At 37.5% G+C, this 25,966-nt stretch overlaps 1 protein-coding gene across 13 annotated transcripts in view; it reads left to right on the forward strand.

Moving 5' to 3' along the window:
- The window catches only part of MEF2C (myocyte enhancer factor 2C), a 161,736-nt gene extending 136,207 nt beyond the window's left edge, over window positions 1-25,529 (forward strand). For 9 of the 13 annotated variants that reach the window (XM_019516904.1, XM_019516908.1, XM_019516909.1 and 6 more), the window contains exons 7-11: window positions 7,540-7,712; window positions 8,959-8,982; window positions 9,872-10,001; window positions 10,892-11,027; window positions 20,897-25,529. In XM_019516904.1, coding sequence (XP_019372449.1) covers window positions 7,540-7,712; window positions 8,959-8,982; window positions 9,872-10,001; window positions 10,892-11,027; window positions 20,897-21,218 — 785 coding nt within the window. In that variant the 3' untranslated portion in view covers window positions 21,219-25,529. The remainder of the gene's footprint in view (window positions 1-7,539; window positions 7,713-8,958; window positions 8,983-9,871; window positions 10,002-10,891; window positions 11,028-20,896) is intronic. The other 4 variants (XM_019516911.1, XM_019516910.1, XM_019516912.1 and 1 more) reach the window with 3 other exon arrangements.
- The last annotated feature ends 437 nt before the right edge of the window (window positions 25,530-25,966 follow it).

The raw sequence follows: 25,966 nt of genomic DNA on the forward strand, positions 1-25,966 counted from the left end.
TACCCCAAGTGCCTGTACTGGGTTGAGTACCCGTGGGACTTTAGGCCTGTGTTACCCCAAGGACACAGGGCTGCGAGACAGTCCATTCTTGGGGTGGTGGCGGCACGTTACCCCCAGACTAGCGAGTGTGCTCCGGGAGAGGGGTTGGCCGGACATAAGGCGCCCCTAGGGAGGCATTCGGAGCCTGGAAGGTGGTCGGGTGCAGGGAAGTGGGCGGCTCAACGCAGGAGCACCCCCTACTGGCCCGCCTCATGTGGTGGAAACAGCGGAGGGATATGAATACCCAGCTGTGTTCCTGAGGTGGGATCTCTGCACCCGCCACAGTCTCTCCCTCCATTTTGATATGTAGCACAGAAACCAGGGGCAGGGAGAGCAAAATTAACTTTAAATAGCTATTACACACTCAGTCTTGTAAGGCCATTCAGATACCTAGGTAAATTAGAACCAGCTCAGGGTTTTTAATGTATGTTTCAGTTGCACAGTTCCCCTAGAGTCTGCCTGCCTATCTAGAATAGGTAATGTATGCTACACTCCAGTCACAGCCTCATAATCTCCCTGTTCTAAGGGATGGGAGGGTGGTTACCTTAAATGTTCTGAAATTTTGATTCCTGGCCAAGCAACCTACATAAATAAGTATACCCCTTAGATATTCCCACTTGGTATCCAGCACATCAAGTCCTCTTCTAAGGATAGATGCCTAGCTGACAAGGGCTCGTATTATGGTGGTGGTGCCACACACCTCTTATAGGAAGTCCTAGGCACTAGAGTACTCACCCAAGACATGGGAGCTCTCCTTATTTTGAAAAGATTCAAACCAACATCTCCCAGAATAATGTCTTAATCACCAGGCTATATAATAGCCTCTATAGGAGCTTCTGCCTTCCCTCCGGTTGGAGCTGGACCTCTGGTAGGCTGTTATGCAGGAGTTATGAGGACATGAGAGTAAATGAGAGAGCCTGATTCTGTAGCATTCAGACATGAGTGAGTTAAACCTGGGTTCTGATTCCTACTGCCAAGTCTGGTTATGCATTTTCAATTAGACAGTTCGTAGTTAAAAATAGAAATTACCCTACAAAATAAGCACCTACTCGACTAAGTATCTAGCCTTTCTGTTGCTAATAAGGGTATGTGGCTAGAGCAATTAAATCTTCTGCCTTTTTACATTCTTAAAGCAGATGTCCATAACTTGTACCTAAACACCATCATCCTGTTTCTCCAAAGACCCCAAATCCTGTCCCATCCCACGTACAGCATAACTGCAGTCTACTAGGCTCTCCCAGTAATGATATTGGTATCTTAAGCTGCTGCACTGGCATAGATTAATGAGAGAGAGATTGTAAAATGCTAACATTGATGGTAAAATGCTAACATCACATCATACTGCCATTTTAGTTTCTAAATTGACATAGCCCTTTTGTTACCGTAAGAAAAGTAAACATAAAGAATTGTTGTGATACTTTTGCCCCTGCCCCCAAAATTCTTATCCCTTTCTTTCTATTCCACACAAAATCAGTTGTTACTTCACAAAATGCCTTAGAATTCTTTCATTCAAAGTCAGTAGATTTTACACACCACATCTGTCTTGGTCTGCTCCCTGTAATTCAGTAGAGAGGTCCATTAGTGTAACAGTGTGGGAATGGGCAGGTATTTTAATGTAAAGATTTTCTTCTCCTGGGTGAACACATTTCTACATTGGTTTTCTTCTACCACTTCCAGTTAGCTAAGGTAATGTACTGTGAAATGACTAACAGATGCAATATGTGAATAAAACCTTCAATTAGTTCCTTTAAAAATTATGCTGTAGGTGAAGACAGGCATGATTCCCTGGCTATAGTGCATTATGGTTGCTATCCATTTTGTTTTGGTAATAACCAGCATTTACTGTTCCATCAGTATGTGTGCATTAAAAATAACAGGTGTTTTCATACGTGCTTTGAGGGGAGGAGGAGGGAGTTTTCATTAAAATGACTTTGAGAGCTGCTCTAATAAAGCTCCCGCAGCATCTCCTGTATCAGCATCCCCACACTTCAAAATGGCAGTGGGGGGCACTTTAACTAAAGCTCGTCAAATGAGCTTTAGTTAAAGTGCACCCACCACCATTTTGAAGCATGGGAATGTTGATACATGGGACGCAGAGGCTTGCTGGAATGCGCTAATGAGCACACGTCGTAATTACAGTGCATTGGAGCAGCCTCCCTGCATGTCTACAGGCACCCAAGAATTGTACACATGGAGTAATTGAAAGGGCAACCTAAATCCTTCATCATTATTTATTTAATTCTTGCTTAGGAAAAATTCCTCTTCTGGCCAGTGAGTCATTGAAGAATGCTGATCTGTGTGTAAAATTAGGAAGACTTCTATTACTGGCTTCCTTCTTTTCTAAGTTATTCTTTACCCATCATAAATTTCAAGAGCAGACAGAGGTAGTTAGCCATGTTAATCTGAAGTTAGGCAGAAGGCAAAACAGAGTTGATAAGACAGAAAGATGCTTAGCTCATGAAGTGTGCTCTTGCTCATGAAAGCTTGTGCATCTTTGATTAAGTTAGTCTATAAGGTGCATCTGTACCCTGCCTTCTGGATAAATTTCAGGGTAACATAGCAGCATAATTAGGTCACTTGTACACACTGTATCATTCTACATTTCTTAAGTATTTTTGGAAGGCTTGCTGGTCAGGTAACAGGATTAAACCAATAGTGACATATAGACAGGGACAACCTATAAAAAGGAAGTCCATATATTCTTCTCTGAAAATTTGTGAGGTAGAAACTAGCAGGTAGTGAATAGTAACTCTGGCAACTTGAAATTACTGCTAGACTTGTTGAATCTTACACGAGTATTGAACACCTTTTTCTTATTACAGTTAATGGGAAATAGGTGTCCAGTGGTTTTCAACAGCTTGGAAATTTTCAGCCCTAAATTGCTGGTGTTAAACACTGAGCTTTCCAAAGAAAACACTGATTTATTCTGTGTTACCTTAGTAATTCCTCAGAGATATATTAGGTTTTTGATGATGATGCTTGGTTAGGTGTTTTGGATATGGCGGAAGGGAGGTTTGTTTTGTTTTATTTGTTTGCCTAAGTAACAATCCATTTGTAAAAATCAGAAATTTACATAGGGTTCACTGTCCAATTTGGGCAAACATGTTACAGGGAACATGTCTACACTTGCACTTTAATACACAATAGCCTATTTTACTCCACATTAAAGCAGTGCATTAAAAAACTGTTACACTAACGCAGAGTAAAAAAGGCTATTGAGTGTTAAGTATCACCTAAAAAATGTGCATTTGCACTACTTTAGTACCTCACATTGGATGTATTAAATTTAATGCACATTTGGAAAAGTGCATTAATGCACATGTAGATGCACCTAGTGTCTTTTAAGACTCTCAGATATGAACCCAAACCAGCAGTCCTTACTCATATGGCTTTAAAGTATGTAAGAGATTTAAGATCTATTCTTGAATACTGACTATAAAAGGTTTAAAATACTGGGTGTATCTGCATGTGTACTTTACTGCAGAGCTGACTAATTAGCTCTGCAATAAGGTGTCACCCTCTACATACGCACCTGTATTAGGATATAGTAAATTAACTCTGGTGTAGGACAGTACTGTCTAGGATGAGTACTGTCCTACAGTGGAATAGTTATGTGCTCTGAATTGCACATGTAAATGGTGACTAGTGCTGGCCGGGACTTTGTGCCGCAACCAGCTCCTCTACAGCATATTGAGCCAAGGTGGAGCAACCCAGAGCAGCCTGGCTGCTCCAACCTGGCTCAGTGTGCTGCAGTCCTGGGTACACATGTAAATGCTGCACGTGGGAGAAATAAACTTATTGCTATGTGCTCATTGTATGTGTAGATGCACCCACTGAGTGTTGTCTAACACACTTCACATCTTTAAATTCATACAACAGAGAAGTTAGCATTTAAAATAATAAATATTCTACCTTAAAGTAACCAAGGAAGTCTATTTCAAGTAGTTCAAGTAATCTTTCCTTCAGTGGTTAACAGTCTGTATTAATTAGCATTGATTGAGTAGTCCCTAATACATAGTCTTCCTTGGATCTAAAAAAAGTTCTAAAAAGAGAAATCATTGGCTTAATCCTGTGGTCTTTACTTAAGTCAAAAGTCATGGGGAGCTTTTCCAGATTGTTGATTTTCTACATGCTCAGAGAAAGGATTCTATAATCAGAAAACATTTCCCTTTGTAATGTGCAGCTAGCCCAAATAAAAAATTTGACTTTAAATTTCATGGCATCTGCTGCTCCGCCACTATGTATCTCAAAACAGTTCTTTTTTATGTATGGAATCATCTTTACATATTGAAAGCAATAAAACAAAGATCCCTAGAAAAACGTAATTTGTTCTTAAAACTTTTGGAATTGAAAGTGCTGTAAATTCTGACGTATGTCCTTTAGAACTACTTGTACATCTATGTGCTTTTATTTTCACTATGCATTACAAATTGTAACTGCAATGTTTAAAAATGTTCTATTCCAGTGAAAATATGTTTTTTTACCAAATAAAAATGTAAAGCAAACTTGCTTTAAAATCCATCTGTTCTTCATTTTCTTATAATCTGTAATCAGGAAATCCATTCATACATGACATATAATTTTTGCGCTTTCTAGTGGGTAGTGGAATGTGATGTTCTGCATACAGTCACTTCTAAATTGATAATTGTCCAGGCGGAGTGTAATTTTAAAGTATAGGATGAAGAAAGGTTTAATCTGTATATTAGAAGCCTTATACAGTTTTTTGCCTCTGAATGTAAATAAGACCATTCTCTTTGGTGAATTTATCTGAAGGTGGGACAGCTGCCTCAAAGCAGGCCACAGCTTTCTGAGTAAGAAAGAGGATGCGGTTTAAAGAGCTAGTTTAAATGCAGACTCTTCTTAGCTGTACACCGCATGTATGTATTCATCATTGATTTTCAAATGATGGGTTTCTATATCATCGGTTTAGAGTCCACAGCCTTACATTCCTGAATCCACATTATGCCAAAAGAATAACAATTTGGTGGCTGGAAGGAGAAATGGTTATTATATGGCTCCAAAATGCTAGCTGGCATAATATGCCAAGAACAGCAGAAATCCACTGGTAAAGAGAAGATTGCAGTAGTTCTTAAAAATAATTTGATGTTCTAAAAATATAAATGTAAGAAATGTCATCACTGCTCAAAATATTTTACATCAGTAGAGTAAATACATAAAGAAAATCTGGCTGATGTTTTTGAATAACATATTTTTTAAATCATGTGAATATATTCCTGCTCTTATTTTTTTCATTTAATGCATCACTATAGCTTGATACAATCTTTTGTGAAGAATTATTATTTCATAGGAAATTATAATGTTTTAAATATTTCTTTTCTCCAAAAGTTGCAAGCACGGACTATGGTTTATGGTGCTTACTGGAATATTGCAGAAAGTTTACGGTAGAATTATGAAAAGGCATATTATTTAAGTGAAACAGCTTCATTTTCACACATTGAACATGCTTGTCTGTCATATTGAAACACATTTTCTAAAGCAGTTTTAATGCCTTTTAAACAAATAGCTCCTATGCATAAACTGGTATCAGAGAAACCTTGCTTATGTTTCAGTTGCTTAAATAGATTACTTTACCACAATTTCTGTTTTTCTTTAATTCTTCCATTTTTCCAATTACTAAGATAAATTTCATCTGATTGTTTGTTTAAATTAGAGCTCACATGAGCAAATCATGTTCCATTTGTCACACTGAATTCCTGTCTTTTAAAAAGCACATAGTTGTTTCCCCACAAATACCATCTTTAAAATGTACTTCTTTCAACCTGCATCTCTTGAATAACTCAGAGCATTAATTAAAGCTTAAAATATAGCAGATCCATATTCAAAATAATTGTTCATTAAAAAATAGTGACACTAAATGGAATATTCTTGCAAGTGCTCTATTTTGGTTTTGATAAGTGTAAAATCCACTTTTTTAATTAACACATTTTATCTCACTATCTGTGGGTTGTTTGTAAGGAGCTAAACAGCCAACTTAAGAAAAGAAGGATTTTTTTAAAATAAATATTTCTGAAGTTTTTCTACTGTGTTAAATGTTTATCTTCTTTTCACCAAGAATCTAGAAAGAAATTATGCTTGATTTAATGGATAAAGTTAGTCTAATGTGTTTGCATATTAAAATTATGACTGGATATTATTAGTGTTCAGCTTTTTTTTCCCACAAATTGAAAGGCTTCATTATACCAAAAGGATACATTCTTTTATTTATTACCATTCTCATGGTTTCTCCCACTGACTTCAAGAAATAGACCTCTTTCTCAATACACCCCTCTAAAGTAGAGCTACCATCCCCTTTTTTACAAAAGGAGAAACTGAGGCACATAATAACTATATGATCCCTCAGGAAGTCTGTGATAGACTAAAGATGAAAACCAAGGTTTTCTGAGTCATAGGTCTTTGTCTTGCCCACAAGCCCATCCTCCAGTGCTATTTTTAGGCTATGTATTTCTGCTTGCTAGTTGCCAACTAAAGATGAGTCGAGAATGTGTTTTGACTTAATACTTGTTTTCTTGGTATTCACATGTGAGAGTTTTCTCTGTCTGCATTGCCAGTTAAATATTACTTACCTTACTTGGGCTGCACTTGTCTGTACCTTCCTTGGCCTCAAAGAGCCAAAATTTGAAGACTACATTAGAGTCACATTTTTCCCAGCCTTTCCCTGGATGAGAGAGGGGATTTGATGGGGGAAGGTGGAAAGGTCTTGATTTCTGTGGGATGGAAACTCATTAGCAGCAGGGCTATGCAAGCATTACTATTATTTCAATTAGAAGGAGAAATTTCTTCTGGAAGTCCCAAATACCACAGTACAAAGCATTTCCCTGTCAGAATTGTTACAGGGACTTGCAGAAGGCAGCAAAGGAGGGAGAAAATATATGGGAGCATTTTCCAAATAAGAACATGGTCCTGCTCCCATTGAATGTAATGTTGACAGGATTGGGTCCTAAAAGTGGAAGAAAGAGAGTAGAAGAGCATTTAAGACTCTTCCTATTCCACCCCCATCTTTTTCTATAAATTATAGCCTTTCTATACTTGTTCTTTGTTTAAAAACAAAACAAAACCAGGAACTGGAAATAAGTGAGTCAGGCAAGTCAGAATCCTCTTGTATTTGTCCATGAAAGCACAGCATAGTTTTCTGTATTTTTTAACTATAAGATTGTCTGACTTTTCTTTGTAGCAAAACTTAGGTCTTGGCTCATTGGAGTGCATAAATGCTATTTAGTGTAAAAATAGAGCCAAATAATCAATTTTTCTTCTGTGTATCATTGATGACTTCCATAAGGAAAAGTATCTTAAATCCAATTGCTTCAAATACAGTGTGGGTTACATTTTCACACATAAGCACTTACATTGCACACCTGGTGTACAAAGGCAAAGCTTTTTGAGTGTACAAGCTATGAAATGTTCATGTACATAAAGCCATAGGAAACATATCTGAGGCTTGTTTTCTCTTCAAAAGGGTTTTATTTTTTTTCCACACCACAGGGAATGGGTATGGAAACCCCCGAAACTCACCAGGTCTGCTGGTCTCACCTGGCAACTTGAACAAGAATATGCAAGCAAAATCTCCTCCACCAATGAACTTGGGAATGAACAACCGTAAACCAGATCTCCGAGTGCTTATTCCACCAGGCAGCAAGAACACGATGCCATCAGTGGTAATGAATTTTCAAGACACTTTTTAACATTCAAACAATGGCTATTTCATTGCCTGAGGCCATGGTCCTAAGCCCACTGAAATCAATAGAAAATCTTCTATTCACTTCACTGGCCTTTGGATCAGACCCTCCATTCTGACATTGAACTGCCATGGACTGGTATTGTCTTGTTGTTGCTTCCTGAAATCATTTTTACTTCCTCCCTTCTCCTGTTCAGTTACAAAATGGCTACTGCTTTCTGCTCATTCTAAATTTCTCAGGATTCTTTCCATGACAACTTTCCTAAAGTTGTTACAGTGATTGAAATTAACTTTATATATAATCTGCAGTTAACAACCCTGGTTTAAATTTTACACAGCCATAGCCTCAGCAATTGACAGAATAACCAGAAACAAATGAAGTTGAAATCTGTCACTTTGGGAACCAGGGTCATATTTTATAATGAGGAGAAGCAGTAATTATTCCTTAGATACAGCAAGAAAAAGTGAAGCATGTAACTGAGCCCCCTGCATTTCCTGGTTGTTTTAACATAACTTAAGCAGAGAACTATGGTACAAGCTTGAGTCATCAAGGGTTTCATATGAGTGTCTCGCAAAAAATGGCTTCAAGTAAATTTTTCAAGAGCAATGTAACATTAAAAGTGAGGTTGATTAAAGAAGGACCCTGATAGTGAATGTAAGTGATGCTGTAAACGCTTTTTTCCATTATGTAATAGACGAGCTATTAAAACAACTTGCAACTTGGCTACTTCAGCCTGATGCATTATAAATTAACTGAATATCAAACTGAAACCCCATAGATGTGATGCTCTCTTCTGAAAAGATGAGTAATAAATACAGTCTCCTACAGGGCTATACTCAAGTAGACTCAAGCAGTGACAAGCTGTCTCCATCAAATGATTTATTCCAATGCCCTTAAAACTGATACTTTCCAAGGGATTCTGTCAATGGTCAGGTCTCTGGCAACCAGGTGCTGCTACACAATCTTTGCAGTCACTGAGGCTGGAGCTGAAATAATAAATACATTAAAAGACCTACACTGAAAGCTGAATATTTTGTCTTCATATTTGAAATAAACATCTCATTAGGAGGACAAATAATGGCTTTAGGATGTGTTATTTTTATTGACTGTGTTAAAAAATTATGGGTGATACCAATCAGATAAAACTATTCCTTGTGATAGAAAGCTGCCCTCTAATAAATATTTACATTAACTAAATATTAACACTCCTTTCCTATGCTCTCAGTCTGAGGATGTTGATCTGCTTTTGGTAAGTGGTTGTGATGCTCACTTAATAATGCAAAAACAATCATTTTATCTGATTTTAATTTATAAGTGATTAGTGGTTGAAATAACATTGCAAAACATTAGCACTCACACTGTTATGAAGTAAAAAAGTAATCATAATTTCCCATTGATTGCAACAGAGGTGACAAAATTACAATTATTACCTATATTCAACTTCTGCATGTTAAAAATATAGCTTTTCCATTGTTAATATTTTGCTAACAATATACTACCTCTTTTGTAAGTGGCACAACTGTATTAGTTTTTTAAGTGATTCTCTAGACATTTTATCCTTTTTCCCAAATTAGAATCCCCCAGGGTTTTTATGCACTAAAACACCCAATGCCAAAGAGTTAAAGACAAATGTATAATTGCTTTGCTATTTTATTTTTTGAAGTTTGTTTTGCCATTTAAAAAAATGAAGTAGTCAGAGCACCATCTGCTGGTGAGAATATAGTATGCAGCACATTCACAGTACTGCTTACTGAATTAAACATAAAATCCATTATTGTTGATTTTAATATTTTTTTGTATTTGAATAAAAAGTAAAGCAATGGAAGTAGAGTTTACATATTTATTCATTTTTTCACAAGGTCTGTTTTTCTACCCACAGTAAAGCAATCGTTACTAGTTACTAGTTCCGTTACCTAGGAGATCGTGATGTAATGGGTTACTATGGTGACAACTGGTCTCTTGAAGGATTGGAAATGATAGGGTTGGCAGAGTTCATAAAAGCCACATGTTAAATGATTAATTTCATGAAATCTGTATCAAGTTGTATCTCTTATTCACAAAACATGTGCTGACGTACCCAATACATTTAACTGATTCAAACTCAGTCAATGATATGTTTATTTTACTTACTTTAAAAGAATCAGAGGATAAATAACTCCCAGTCTGCTCAGTCATTGGCTACTCCAGTGGTTTCCGTAGCAACTCCTACTTTACCAGGGCAAGGCATGGGAGGATACCCATCAGCCATTTCAACAACATATGGTACCGGTAAGTATCAGTATAAGATGTAAATAGTAGGGTAGAGCAAGATACTGACATATACAGTGGCTTAGTTGTAATAAAATATCTGTATGCATGTGGATTCAAACTGAGGAATTTGTAGTCTGTATTGCTTTTAATGGCTGAAAGCTTCATTTGCATACCCTGAGTCTATAAGTGACATGAGACACTCACAGATTCGTGTAAAACAATTATGTTTTTATAGTGGAAAGCTGCTTTACCACGCTCCCTCCCATAAACTTTCCCTGAACAGTGTGGCTTTAAAAAAGGGTTCTTGGTTAGTTTACCCATCTAAATATTACAGATAATCACATCTAATTCTGTGAAAGCTTACCGTTAGGACTAGTGGTAAATAAATATCTAACTGGTTTTAAGGAGGAACTTGATAAATTTATGAACAAGAATATGTAACATGGGTACCTGCAATAGCAGGGGACTAGACTTGAAGATCCAAGATCCTTATATCCCATGTTCCTATGTCACACTCCAATTGCTAAGAATTCATGAAGATAAAGGCCTTTTTTTTTTTGAAGTTACACTTTGGACTGCATCATATAAGAAGCAGTCTAAATGTTATAAAGGAACTTCTTGGCCTTAAAAATCTATGGCTATTCTTGCACAGCAATGCTGACAGAATAGTTCAAAATTGCCTCCACAATTTATACTAGAATTATTATTGCATTGTTTGCTCCCACATTAATTAGTTGATTTAAGTAAAGGATCCAGTTTTGCTATTCTGATTTAATTCCATTCAAGTAATAAAGATACAAAGGATTATTAAGTGACATGCTAAATTTTAAATTATGGTATTAGTTATTATTTAGTTATTTTTCTCTTGATTCTCTTTTAATTATTGTATTTTCTGTTTTCACATCTAGAATACTCACTGAGTAGTGCAGACATATCATCTCTCTCTGGGTTTAACACAGCCAGTGCTCTTCATCTTGGTTCAGTAACCGGCTGGCAACAGCAGCATCTACATAACATGCCACCATCTGCCCTCAGCCAACTGGGGTAAGCAGTATTATCTACCTTATCAAATTGGTTTACATTATTTTAGCACTGTTTTGAGTAAGATGCAATGGCTTTCATATAGCAAGTAGTCACACATTTCAGCTGACCATCACATCTCAGCTATATGAAAGAGCTCCACTTTCAAAATACAAAACAGGTATCATATAAAGTAGGTAGCTAAAATGATCTTTTGTACCCATAGAATTTCTTCAGTTGTAGAAGAAAGATTAGTATAATTTTTTAATCCTTCATTTCTTTAAGTGATATTTTATTTACATCACAGAAAGAACACTCCACTTATTTTCTTTTTCTTTTAAGCATTTTGATTCCATTTAGCACAGTGCAGACTTTTACAGTAAACTACAAATTTGCTAAACAATTGTTGTAAATCAAAACGGCTTATGGCATAATTATTTGACCTGAAATTCAACCATGACCTTGTCTGATAATTGCATAGTTCTTTATGTTCAGCTGTGACATGCAAATTTCACTTACTTGAAATGGTTTTGTTAAAAAGTTTAACATAGAAACTGGCAGTAGATAAACCTCATTTAGATTTTCCTGTGTTGAAGATAGGTATTCCTGCCCTCTAGTGGCAATATCAAGAAATTTCTACAGTAAAACTGAAGCCTGCATAAAACACCTTCCTGTCTTACTTAAGTACCTTATAAAATGTCAATTCATACAAGAAAGGCTGCCTTATTCATGACTGAACAAAAAAAAATATTGGCCAGTTAAATTAAGAACCTGATTTTCAGAGCTCTTGAGCACCAGCGAAATCTATTGAGCTAAGTCCTACATATATAATATCACAGCTTTTATAGCTGAAGGCATAGGCTTGAATTAAAACAGTTCATTGTAGAAAGTGCAAATCAACTAGTAAAGTTTTAATTTACTGGAATTTGAAAGTATTAGCTCAGCCTTTTTCAAAAGAGGTACATTACACATAAGCATTAATTCCTTGTAAGACAGATTCCATAATCTGAAAATATTTAACATTGTAAATGTCGTTTAAACGTCAGTATTCTCTTGGTAATTTATCTGATGAAGTTTTATGATTTTCTGTAATTTTCTTACCATGCATCAGTGGGCTTCAGTTTTTAGAGAAATATAGAAGGTTTTAGGAAACTTGCTTTCAAAAAACCCCTCCTATAGTTGCAGATATTGATTGAATGAAAATATATAACCAAAATATTTGCTGATTTAGAAAAAATACTTTTGCATTATTGTTTCCATATTACTTTCCATTTTGAGACATACTGTTTCTGGTGTAAACAGGTAGTCTAATGGTACATCTAGAAGCATACAATCCCAAAGAAATTGAAAATTCACTTGTTAGATATCAATGTCAAACCACTATAAGTTGATTGTTTTATCATAAAATGTAATAAGACTCTTTGTTAACCAGACAAAGTTAAAACTTAAACTAACAACATACCTTTTTTAGATATGTCATACATCATCATCTGTTGCTAATTCATATCACAACAAAGAAAGTTGAAGTGTAATGGCTGTGCCTGGTGAAATACATTCTGGGTTGGTGGTTGTTATTATTAATATTCTTTCAATAATTTTAAAGCAAATGTAGTTCTGTGAAAGCTGCTTCATTGACACCCTATAAATAGAACTCTAGGTAGAAAATAAGCAGATCTCTTTTTTTTAAACTTAACTTGGATTCATCTATACAAGCTGTTGTGATTTAACAAATTATTTTAAATGTATACAATAAATACAGCTTACATAGAAGAATCAACTTGACTAAAACTTGGAAAAATATAAAGAAATACTCCTATTCACTGCATAAATCCTAAACCCCTTAGCCAACCAAGCTAAAAAAAATAGAGTTATATTGCCTCCAGACTATTCTGTCCTATACTAAGCTACCTGAGGTCAGTACAGGATGCTGCAAGGCTAGTAAGGGTTTAATGTGTTCAGAAATAATAAAGAACAATGACAGGATGTTTTCTGTTAAATGAGTTGAGAAGGACCTATCAGCCACATCCACACAAGTCTGGCTGTGCAGTATGTGGCACCACAAACACATCTACAGCACCATATACTGCACATTCAGATGTTCTCCACACTGTAAGGAAGCACTGCCCATGCATGCACTTCTCTTCTTTTTTTTTCCCATGGATTTTTTTGACCACTAAAAAGAAAATGGAGCAGTGCACGCATAGGCAGTGCACACCACTCAAAAGTGGACCCAAGCTGCCCAGAGCCATGCTGTGGCTGCCAGACAGGCTCCACATGACAGAATTGCCACTGCTGCAGCCTTAGAAGGTCCCCAGGACCTCAGGTAAGGCTGCCGGTCCCAGCCTCCCCTACCACACCCTGGGTAACTTGCTGTGCACCAAAGCAAGGTGCACCACCGCTACCTGTCCCCAGGGAACCAAACATCCATGCTTATGTGGACATGGCCATCACGTTCTGCAAACAAAAGAGAGCTGTTGGGAGAGACCTCCAAATTCCCGGGTTGGAAGTGGGAAGAAGAAGGGGAGGAAGCACTGTCTAGTTAACATCAAACCTCAATTGGCTCAAATCAGTTTGTTCCATTCAAGAGGGCGTAGAAGCGTAGTTAGTAACCAACACATTAAGTATTTCAGCTTGTCCTGAGAGGACTGAACCATGAGGAATATAGGGTTCTAAAAGATGCATTTTTAAAAAAGGACCTTAGGCCAATGTGCTAGAAACACAGCTCTTCCACTTGGCTCAATTTTTGATAGGCAACTATACTAATGCCAGTGTGCTTGAACAGTGTTTAGAGCAAACACTTTGAAAGACATCAAAGTAATTCAGTCTCCATGCAGATTTTGGCCTTTTTGCTAAAACCACTGAAGGGAGCTAAGGACAGACATTCCTGAGCCTAAATTGATTCAATCAAAAAGCCTGAATTGATTCAATCTTTGCAGGTTAGTCTAACCTGGCTAGCCTAAACTGGATTGAGACTGGACAGACATTCTCTCTGGACTGAGGAAATTCAGGCACATGTCTGCAGTGGCTCAGGCTAGATGCTGGGGGGCACCAGAGCAGCCCCCCCTGCCCTTCTGCAGGAAGCAGAGCTGAGGGGGGTGTGGCCAGGCTCTGGCAGGACTCTCTCATTAGTGAGATCTGCCTGCAACATTTCAGGCTTTTCTGCACTGGCTGCTCAAGGTGTGGGACTGTTGCCAGCCCCCAGCCCTGAGCTAGCACTCTGAGGCAAGGGGGTGTGTGCAGTGAATGCATCTGTTGATGATACGGAGCTTTTCAGTCTCCCTCCCTGCTTCGTCATACTGTCTGCAGCAAACTGACAGGCAAGAAAGGCAACTGGTAGGGGAGGAGGGGGCTGATAACAGTCTTAATAGCCTCTGTCCACATTACTTCAAATTTCTTAAACAGTTTACTGGCTGACCTGTTGATTAGTTCCAAAAGCCCTAAGCGGTCACTGTTCTGTGTGCCTATGCCAGTGAAACAGGAGAGAGACACACACAGACACCTCTCAGCATTAGCTAGCATACCACATGCTAGCTTACAGTCCCTTCTGTGGCAGAGAGGAGTAAGGGATCTCTGCTTATGCAGCGAGTAGTTGTGGGGGGGAGGGGAAGAGGAGGGTATGGGGAAGCCAGCAGACCCTGCTGTGCCTGCAAGTCTGTGCCAAGCTCCAGCCAAGGAGCAGAGGGGCCAGCCCTGCTGTGGAGCAGAGAGTCCCGCCCAGCCCAGAGAGCATACCAGGATGCTGGGGGACTCTGATTTAACTTAAACCAGCAAGGGGTCAGGGACAGACATTGCATAAACTGGCTTAAGCCAAATCAGTTAAGTCTGATACTGTATTCAACCAGGTTTATTTCAAATCAGTTTCAGCCATTTTCAGACTGATTTATATGCACTGACCATCTGTTCTATTACAGGTTTAAACCAGTTTCTGATCACTTAAACCAATTTATGTCTGTCCCTAGCCGGGGAGAACAATTTCCAAGTTTCATATTTTCAGTGAAAAATAAATAAATTATATGGGTTTTTTTCCAAATGCTTTTCAGGAGGGAAAATATCCACTTTTTGTAACTCAGGCTGCACACACACATTCAATTAATCTGGGATAATTCTCCATATTTGTTTTCCTGGTAGAAAAAATTACCCAGAGATGCCTGAACAGACATTTTAATACTGAGTCCTGGAAGAGCAGAGAGCTTGCAGAGCTGGAACTGCACAGCCAGGGGGGCCCTGTCTCAGCTGCTATTCAGATCCCCTTAGCAGTGCACAGGGCAGCCCTGATTGTCTGACCCAAACTGCTCAGTTAGCTTTTGTTTCCCTGTAGCTCAGTGTGGTATTGGAAAGCGGGCATGCTCTGTTCCCTGCTTGGCTGGAGCAGCAGTCCATCGAGCAACACACTGTCTGCCAGGGGGAGGGTGGAGAGCAAAATGAAATTCTGGAGAACAGCTATGGCTTCTCTCAAAAATGCGTACAGACATTAGCCCTGGTTGTTTCTCTTGGAGCAGACATTTTTGTTCTAGGAGAAAAAGCTTGAACATCTGTACGCTCATGGGTTATGTCCTCATGAGCATAGACATTTGTTTCCCTGGGGACCACTAGTGGCAGCACACCTTGAGTAGCACAAGGTGTGCTGCCACTAGTGGTCGCCAGGGAATGCCTGTGCCACGCACCCTCTGGCGCACAGCATATTACTCCTGGTGGGATAGGGAAGGTTTGGGGCCAGTGCTGGGCTGATCCCAGCAGCCTTATCTGGGATTCTGGGGGCCTCCTGGGGCTGCAGCAATGGCAATCCTGCCTCTCGGAGCCTAGTCAGCAGCCGGAACATGGCTCCGGCTACCCAGGCTCCAGTTTTGAGCGGTGTGCAGTGCCCCCAAATGTACCGCTTTGCTTTTTTATTTGTGTGGGGTTTTTTGACCCCTGGATATCCTTTGACGTGGCTGTGGCACCACATACCACACAACTACGCTCATCTCAATGCAGCCATGGTGTCTCCTGGGAGAGCAGTGACTCTTCCAATAGAAACCAAATATCTTTACATGGCCACACTGCTTACATGACTTCACTGCTGATAGAAAAAATATGTTTTTAATTCCTATTAATAAAATACATTTCCATTTCAATTATAAGTCATAGTTTATCATGAAAAGTTTCCATTTTTACTATGTCTTTGTACTGCCTCTGTTCTAGTCATTAGACTACGTACCTATTTTAAATTGATCAACAAACACCACTACTGTTGGTCACTAATTAGCACTAATTTAAGCCTCTAGCTGGGAAGTAGAATGGTCTGTATACAATTACTAATTTCTTGAATAATGCTGCCCCCTTACATGGAAAATATTCTTCCATATCCATAGCTGTCAGTGTAAGAGACCATGTCTTTCTCTTTGAGTATTAACCACTGGTAAAAAAAGAAGAAACCTTTGTAAAAATAAATGCAACATGCATAATGCTGAACAGCTTTACCACAATTTTCATTCTAAAAAATATTATTCTTTACGTAACAGAGAAGATGCTCTAGGCTTCAGGCCTGTTGAACATAGTTTTCTCAAAACTATAACCATAACCGCAGCCATTCTTGGGTTGTTTCACAAACACGTTAGGTAGCAGTCCTAACTAGAGTAGAGTGGCATTATTTGCTTAAGGTTTTTTTTCAGTTAAAAATACCTATAGGGCATCACTGAAGCATTTTGTGAATTCATGTCAGTTTTGCTGAATTGCTTATTTTGAATAAATAGTTTTAAATGTTTCAAAAACTCAGAACATTTTGTTTTGATACTTTTAGAATTATTTTTCAATTTGAAGTGGTATTTCATTTAGAAATTTTCCTTAATTTTATTTTTAAATATTTTAAACCATTTATAATTGCTAGAAATCTGAATGAAACATTTTCTATGACCTAAGCAACTTATTTTACTTCTCAATTTTCTACAGAAAATGATAAAATTTACATAAAATCAGTGTAATTTTTTAAATTATTTTAATCACCAGAAAAAACAAAAAAAAGTGTTAGTTTTCTAGCTCTAATCATATCTAAATTCTTGAGAGTTACAGCCAGTATCCAGTGCTAATCTGTATGCTCCTCTATGCATATAAAACTATCCTCTATGCAAATAAATCTTTTCTGGAGTGAAGATTTTAGCCAAACCAAAAGAAAATCCGAAAGCAGCTAGAGGAAGGAGGAGTCTACAGGTGCTCGACTCCATGGGTGCATCTAGACAAGCACAGATGTTTGTTTCACAGCTTGTGCTGCTACTATTTATCCCCAGGGAACCCCCATGCCACGTGCGCACTGGCAGGCATCAGGTGACTCCAGGTAGGGGAGTAACCTTACCTGGGGTCTGGGGGCCTCCCAGGGCTGCAGCTATGGCAGGAAGCTTGGCCGGCAGCGAGAGCATGGTTCTGGCTAGCCAGTCTCTGGTTTGGGTCAGAGTGTGCTGCCACCACATGTGCTGCCCTACTTTTTCTTGGCATGAGATCTCCTGGGGTCAAAAAATTCCCCCGCACTGCAAGGTAGCAGCAAGGGGAATTTCTGCATGTGTGCTCTGTGGCACTACAGATGGGTCTGTGGTACCACATACCGCACGTCCGCACTTTTCTGGACACAGTCCATGACTATGTGGCCCTGTTTCCTTCTTCCCAAATATCTGTTTCATTAATGATCCTCAGGATGACAGATTCACCAGCCACACACAGATGCACTGCTCATGGGCATGTGGGCTGAAACCCCAACAGGAGGTTAAAACCTACACAGAGTACAGTTTACTGACATACACAAAGTTAAAGCCCTCTTGCAAGCAAGATGCATCCTGGCATCTCCACAGCCTGCTTGGCATAGCTATATTAGTTTTACTAATATGCCTTCCATATTCATGAAGGGAGCAATATTTTCCTCTATGTCGTTATAGTACATCAGAAACTTGCCACTTATATCGATTTAAATGTGAATTGACGTTTAACATTTGAAGTATATCCCCTTATCTCTATAAAATTAAATGTTTTCTAAGCAATAAAGCAAAAAAGATTAGCACATTAATGTCAGTGTGAGTGGGTTATCTGACTAATATTTCATACTTAGTCACTATGCAGGATTCATTAAAATAATTTACTTTCTTTTGCCCTTTGGATTTTCTATAGTAAAACCCATCTGTTGCAAGGGGAGTTGCTGTATTGTTCAAAAGGCAAAGATGATACTATAAGCTTGGACCCATGTACTGGTATATGGAGATCAAATTTGTAAAATATACCCTGATACTCACTATCTGAACACATCAGGGAAAGGAGAGGTTTTTGCCCCAAGGGAAATATATATGTAGTATTGAAGAACATCTTGAAACTATTATTCTACATGGAAGTCAGATGAGTCCTCAATATAGAATGCAAGATTGGAAACATCAGCTAAGTTATTCACTTTTTTGCTATTTACCTTTAGGCATAGCTGACCATATTCAGTTGTAATTTACAGAATCAGCTTATAAATACAGCTGGGTGAAGTTTTCCAGACATTCGTCAAAAATGCAAATTAAGCTTGACTGAAAAATTATGTGAATTCATGTTAATTTCTGTATATTGTTCCCATTGGGGAAAAAAAACCCTTTAAAATTCTGAAAAATAAAAATGTTTCATTTTGACACTCTTTAAATGAAATGTTTCAGTATCCAAATTTAGAGCAATGATTCGTTGGTTTAATTTTGTTACTTAATTTTTTAAAAATTAAACATTTTGAAAAAGAATTGTTTAGTTTTGTGTTTAAGTGTTTTGTCCAAGTCAAGAAAAGTGTTTTTGTACTTTTCAGATCACCAGAATGATTTTAAATAAATCCATTTTAGGTCAACCCAAAACATTCTTTTTTCTATTTAACAGAATTGCCAGCAAACATAAACTATTAGTTATTCATATAATCTTCTGATTCACAAAATTTTGTTAGTGAAAACTAAAGAGGCAAATTTTCATACTGGTTTTTGAGCCAGGAGTAACATTACAGTTCAATAATATCAGCCTTATTTTTCAAGATTTACAGTGATTTTTTTTCTGCCTTTCTGAAACTTCTTAGTTTTGGAGACTGTAACATTACATATGTAATAGAATACAAATAAAGAAAAAAAGGATTGTGTGTTGCCCGTTTGCATCTCTTCAGAGTAGTGTCAGGAATATGTATCAGACCTGCCCAGACCAAATCACCAGGCCCTGGAACCCTAAATTTTGAGGAATTTCAGACTCAGGTGTAAGCCTTGCATCCAGAGCCATATTTACTCTATAATATTTAATGAACTGTTGGCCTGTTCTCCTAGGTAAATCTCCTATCTCTCAGGGGACAGAAAAACAAATTAATAAAGCTCCAGGGGTAGGGAGCAAAAGTGGCAATGACTAAATCTGACATTAACAGCTCTCTCCACATGTTAAAAGCATTTTTCCAAGTTTAAAAAATTCTCCTCTTTGCTTTCAGAATATCTCTTGGAATTCATATGTGAACAAATTCGACGAGTCACTTGCTTTTAAAATCATTTTCATTAATGAGGGCTAGTAAATATTCCAGACCTTACAGGAAGGAATTTGTTTCAAAATTTGTCAAATTCTCTCCTAAATTGAATGCTAGATTAAAGCAATACTAGATAGAGCATTTTACTCTCTCTGTGTGTTGTATAACAATAGCCATCCATTATTAAACACTGTGACAATTAGTGCTAAAAGCATTTAAAATAATTTCAGCGGAAAAGCCAGGTTGTGTCAAGTATACATCTGCCAAAATGAAGCAAAACTGTTTTGTCTTTCACCAGTTACAACAGATTTTCCATAAAGAAATGCCCTTCCCCAAATAAATTCTCACTGTTTGATTCCTTGACATTTGGTGTAAAGCCGGGACCCCAGAAACAGAGTTGTGCCTAGGAACAAACAGGAGATAATTGCAAGGAAATGTGCTGTTCAGATAGACATAATAGAAAAGGAAGGTTGATTTTTGCCAGTAGGTGGTGCTTTTGTACAAAATATTCTTTAGGAAAGTAATCTCTCTTCTTTCTTATTTTATAATGTGAGTTTCAGTATTTACTCTTCCTCCCACACATTACTTTATCTCTAGCTCTCTCTGAATAAAAAACCACATACACAAAATCAACTTAGAATAAGGATTTAACATGTCTTTTTAATATTAAAACAGAACCAAGACCTTCTTTTTTGTGTTTGCAAGACCATTTGTTTGAGAGGGGTATTCCAAAAATGCAAAGCAATATATTCTCCTGACACCTTCTACTACACTTCAACTTATTTCTGGTAGTTTATTGACTAAAAGACATAAATCCTATTCTTAATTTAACATTCTTAAACCCATAACACAAACTAAAACATCAAATCCCCACTTGCCTACAGTATTTTTAACATTAATCCATATCAAGGGTCAGCTGAGTTCTAGTCTTTCTATTTGTGAAGGTATAAATTTCCACAGCCTAGATTTATTTTGTATAGTTTTGCACTTCAAATTACTCATCAGTATAAAGGGTACAAATGCTTTTGTGCATTCCAACTAATCTGATTAATCTCAGCAGAAACTCAGTGTCACCTCCCTCACCACCAGCGCATTCACACACACAAGCATCAGTTATAAAGAAAATGATAGTGTTTTCAACAGTGCAAAGGCTTAGCAGCCTAACTTTGTCCTGGCCCTTTTAAAAAAAATCTTTAAATTAAAGAGGAGGTCATAGAGCCACTCCAGAGGATTATATCTGTTGTGATGCCTCCCTCACCTTTCGCTTGCTTCCAGTATTTTATAGTGAATATTCCATACATTCTTGGCATGCACTGGTATCCTTGTGAGTCTTTAAACTGATGTTTTGTGTGAGTGTTTGTGCATTTCTGGGGGCTCCAAGCCTCCTCAGTCTGTAACTGGGTTTCCTTTCCTCCTACAGAGCTTGCACTAGCACTCATTTATCTCAGAGTACAAATCTCTCCCTGCCTTCTACTCAAAGCCTCAACATCAAGTCAGAACCTGTTTCTCCTCCTAGAGACCGTACCACCACACCCTCGAGATACCCACAGCATACGCGCCACGAGGCGGGGAGATCTCCTGTTGACAGCTTGAGCAGCTGTAGCAGTTCGTATGATGGAAGTGACCGAGAGGATCATCGGAACGAATTCCACTCCCCCATTGGACTCACCAGACCTTCGCCGGACGAAAGGGAAAGCCCGTCTGTCAAGCGCATGCGGCTCTCTGAAGGATGGGCAACATGATAACATTATTACCTATTAGTTTTTTTCTTGCAGTGTGTGTGTGCTATACCTTAATGGGGGAGGGGGGTCGATATGCATTATATGTGCTGTGTGTGGAAAAAAAAAGTCAGGTACTCTGTTTTGTAAAAGTACTTTTAAATTGCCTCAGTGATACAGTATAAGGATAAACAGAAATGCTGAGATAAGCTTAGCACTTGAGTTGTACAACAGAACACTTGTACAAAATAGATTTTAAGGCTAACTTCTTTTCACTGTTGTGCTCCCTTGCAAAATGTATGTTACAATAGATAGTGTCATGTTGCAGGTTCAACGTTATTTACATGTAAATAGAAAAAAGGAAACATTTGCCAAAAGTGGCAGATCTTTACTGAGAGAGAAAGCAGCTGTTATGCAACATATAGAAAATGTACAGATGTTTTGACAGACCCAGCAATGGGTGGCCATGAATAAATGTTAGAAAGAGACTGGGTCACCTACCATACCTAAAATGCTCACAAACATGCAGGCATATCATTAGAGTATGGCACTCAGATAAAAGGATCAAAGACATTTAAAAGAGGACCATACTTGTAAAAATGTTGAGTTTGAGGGCTAACATAATTTAATTTTTAAAATTCTGGGTCTGCATCACTTATTAAATAAAAAATATAAAAATATGTACATTACATTTTGCTTATTTTCATATTAAAAGGTAAGACAGAGTTTGCAAAGCATTTGTGGCTTTTTGTAGTTTCCTTAAGCCAAAATGTGTTTTTTTCCTTGATAGCTTCGCTAATATTTTAAACAGTCCTGAAGAAACAAACAAAGGGGACTTTTTGTATAGAAAGCACTACCCTAAGCCATGAAGAACTCCATGCTTTGCTAACCAAGATAACTGTTTTCTCTTTGCAGAAGTTTTGTTTTTGAAATGTGTATTTCTAATTATATAAAATATTAAGAATCTTTTAAAAAAATCTGTGAAATTAACATGCTTGTGTATAGCTTTCTAATATATATAATAATTATGGTAATAGCAGAAGTTTTTGTTATCTTAATAGTGGGGGAATTATATTTGTGCAGTTGCACATTTAAGTAACTATTTTCTTTTGATTTTCTTTTACTCTGCCTACATTTTACAGATTCACGGTCAAAAGACTGATCTGTAAAAAGTTAGTATTTACCCATGATGTAACAACTTAAATCATTTTAATACAACATTTTACAATTGGTTGGGTGAACTGCAATCCATTGTATATACTGATTAGTTCTTTCATGCCATTTTGTGCATTGTAACAAGTTCAGGGCCCTTGTATTATGTTCTGCGTATCTTGTAGTTTTCCACAGTTTAAATGTCAAAGTGGCATAACTTTGCCCTTCCTCATAAATTCAATGAAGCTGGTATTCTGCCTGTTAGAACTGGATTGACATCTCTTAAGACTAGCAAGTATGTGAGTGCACGTGACTATTTCCAGAAGTGATGGAGAAAGTCAAAGTGAGAAGTTAGTGCAAACAGATCATTAAAGAGATACTTCTTTCTTTCATTGATTCAAGAGTCTTAGATTACAGTTGTCAATAAAAAAATGTTCAAAAATAGTTTGATCTTGCACAACCAAAAATGGCCAACAGATCATCAGCATTCTCATGGATTCACATTATCATACAGAGGGATTGTTGTTGAGCAATGTCCCCTTCATATTACAGGGTTTCATTTCAGCATAGAGCGTGCACATATTTCCCTACCATATATTATTCTTCAACTCAAATAGTTTAGCAAAAAAGAGCCTGCCATTCATTTTAAGTTCCCTTCTGTCCTTCCTGTCCCCTAGAAGTAAATGGTGGAAAGTAGACTTTCCAGTTCATCCCGCCTTTTGGGTGGGTGTCAAGCAGTTCCCCTTTAAAATTTTAGTGCCATAGTGAAATTGGTAATGTTTTAATTTTGCCAAAATTAGTGCTGTATGCCATATAGGTGCATTGACACTATGTCAAAGGATGTAGCTACAGCTTTTATCTCAGTTTCAAAATGGAAAGATTATGCTAAGGGAAATGCACCTTCTGTTTCCCATTAATACATGCAGTTGCTGCTCATCAGGAGAGTCTACTCTGTGTAGTAGCAAACCGCGTGAAATGCATTGTGTATTCTCAGTTGTACTCTTCCTTTATCATACCTTAATATTAAACCTATATACAAGTATACATCTGGCCACCCAGACATATTGCACATACTTTGGATAGTCTTTGAGCAGAATACCATGATGGTAATACATCCATTCTTTTGGAGCCATCTGTGGGGTGAGAAAAAGATACGCACACATAAAAAAGCAAGAATCTGGCCTGTAATCATTTTTAAAAACACAAAACTGTTTTTCAAAACCACTTTCCTCACCTTAAAATGAACCTATACTTATATTCTCAGCCTGAGAATTTTGAACTTTGATGTGTCTAAAATATGCAAATATATCACAAATGTACCTTGTCATTTCAAAAAACTTAGGTTTATCAGTATTGTTAGTAGTAACTTGTCATTGGGGTGGGGGAGTCAGAATATTGAAATATGAAGAATAGCCATATTAATAGTTTACCTGCAATTTGCCTCAGCAACACAAGAAAAAGGAAATTTGAATTTCTAAGGGAGCAGTGGTGTAATGTATGTTACCGCAAGTAACTAAGCAGAAAGTAGTGTGAAAGGTTTTGCCTTGGCAATTTCTATTAATTCTGACAGTGGTTTTATACAAACACAAACAGAACAGAATCACATGCAAATGGATGCCAGTCATCCCTCTTGTTCCTGCTACTGAGCGCAACTAAAAAATAGTGGCAAGATAGTGGGGGATCATGCATATTTGTAAACTGATCTAAATAAAAGAAGCACAACTTTGATTGTGAAGTCACTTTCTGTAAACTAGTACTGTCTACTTTTATCTGTTTCTTTATCTGTAACTTACCATTTATTGTATTTGCAAAGCTAATTTGGGTTTATTGTGTGATTCCTTTGTATTTAAGGAGTTTGGGGCAGAGCCCTGAAAGAATATTAACATTTACTTTACATTTACCTGTGCTATGTAATGTTTTGGGCAACATTCTTAATTGCAAGTTCAAATACCTGAAGTGGCATTTTATATATATATGAGTATTATTACAGCTAAGCTTATCCTTTTCTAAAAGGTATTTTCAATTAGACTGATTGCTGGTGACAATGATATGATATACACAATCTGCACAATTTGTATATTGTATGCATTGGTACCTTTCACAGTGGAGCTTTTATTGTTTCAACGTTTTTCAGAAGTTGTGTTTTATAACAAAATGGCTTCTATTTTTCCCAAAAGTGGAATTTAGCAATTTTTAATGAATAATATAAAAAATATCTGTTCTCAGATCTTTTTCAGGTAAAGCTAAAGTAAGAATAAAACAACTGATAGACTGTTTTGAAGAATGTCAAGCCTTTTGTATTGTATGTGTTATCCTCTATACCCATCTTTTAACTATAGTCCTACAATGCTGTTTTGTTTTCTTTTTTCCTCTTCTTCTCTTAGAAAGTAAATGCTTTGTAATTTTTTTAAAAGCCACTTGAAACCTCAATAAAGGCTGTTGCCTAAACATGGCATACTTCATCTGTTCCTGTTTGTGCCATCTGCTGTGATGTTGTCAGTTATATGGCATTATTTTCCTGCCACTACAGGTCTCTTGAAGAACTGATGGAACATTAGTGTCTGTTAGAATGCTTCAGACTGTAGATGTAATAAAAGTCTTTTGTTAACATATTTTAACCAAAGATGTGGAGCAATCCAAGCTTTGAGCCACATATCTTCTCCATCAAAATTATTCATTTGCATACTTTCATAATCAGGTGTTGCATTTTGCCTTCCCTGCTCATACCTCAGACTGATCCATACCTCAGTTTGATTCAAAGAGGTCAGTTCGACAACAAATAAAAAATGCAGTACCAGTGTCCTCTTGTGGAGTAACTAATGTCAGACCTGGGCTACCTTAGGCATTACACTTGGATTGCTTCAGATGGTTTGTTGTATCCTTTTTTTTCCTGGGGATTTGTTTCCATTAAACGATGGTAATTAAAAAGTAGCTTGTAAATGGGAGCATACAAGCATTTGCAACAAATATTAAAATAGAGGCTCACAGCGGCATAAGCTGGACTTTGTCGCCACTAGATGACAAGATGTTATAACTAAGTTAAACCACATCTGTGTATCTCAAGGGACTTAATTCAGCTGTCTGTAGTGAAAAAAATGGGAAAAATTCAAAAGTTTCTCCTGGAAATAAGGTATAATTTGTATTTTGCAGACAAATCAGTAAAGTTACTGGCTTTCTTAGTGATATGGTGTCTGTGGTGCATTTTTTTAATTGGTTAAATGATGTTTTGCTGCTTAATTTTATGCCATTGTAACACTTAAAATGACAACACTACAAGTAATAGCAACTTCCTTCAGCAATACTACATATGCATCAGGCAGGGCCATATACACTGTATCTGCTCTGCAGATGTCCCCCCCCACCCCCCAAAGCAGAAATGTAGCTGTCATACTGCAGCACTGTAGCTGCCCTATACACCAATAAAATCCACTTTTTGGAAGCACATTTGTTGGTACACATAAATACAGCATAGCACTGCCTGACATTAACTGAGCACTAAGAACACACTTGGAGATGCTATAGCCGGCATGATGAACAGTTAAGCTTGCCAAAAGTGAATACACTCAGTGTACACCTGCCAATAAGAGATACTGAGAGAGTTGGATCTGAAATCCTGCCCT

This window comes from Gavialis gangeticus, unplaced genomic scaffold (assembly GCF_001723915.1).
Source record: "Gavialis gangeticus isolate Ggan-Ray unplaced genomic scaffold, GavGan_comp1, whole genome shotgun sequence".
In the NCBI taxonomy this organism is placed as follows: domain Eukaryota; kingdom Metazoa; phylum Chordata; order Crocodylia; family Gavialidae; genus Gavialis; species Gavialis gangeticus.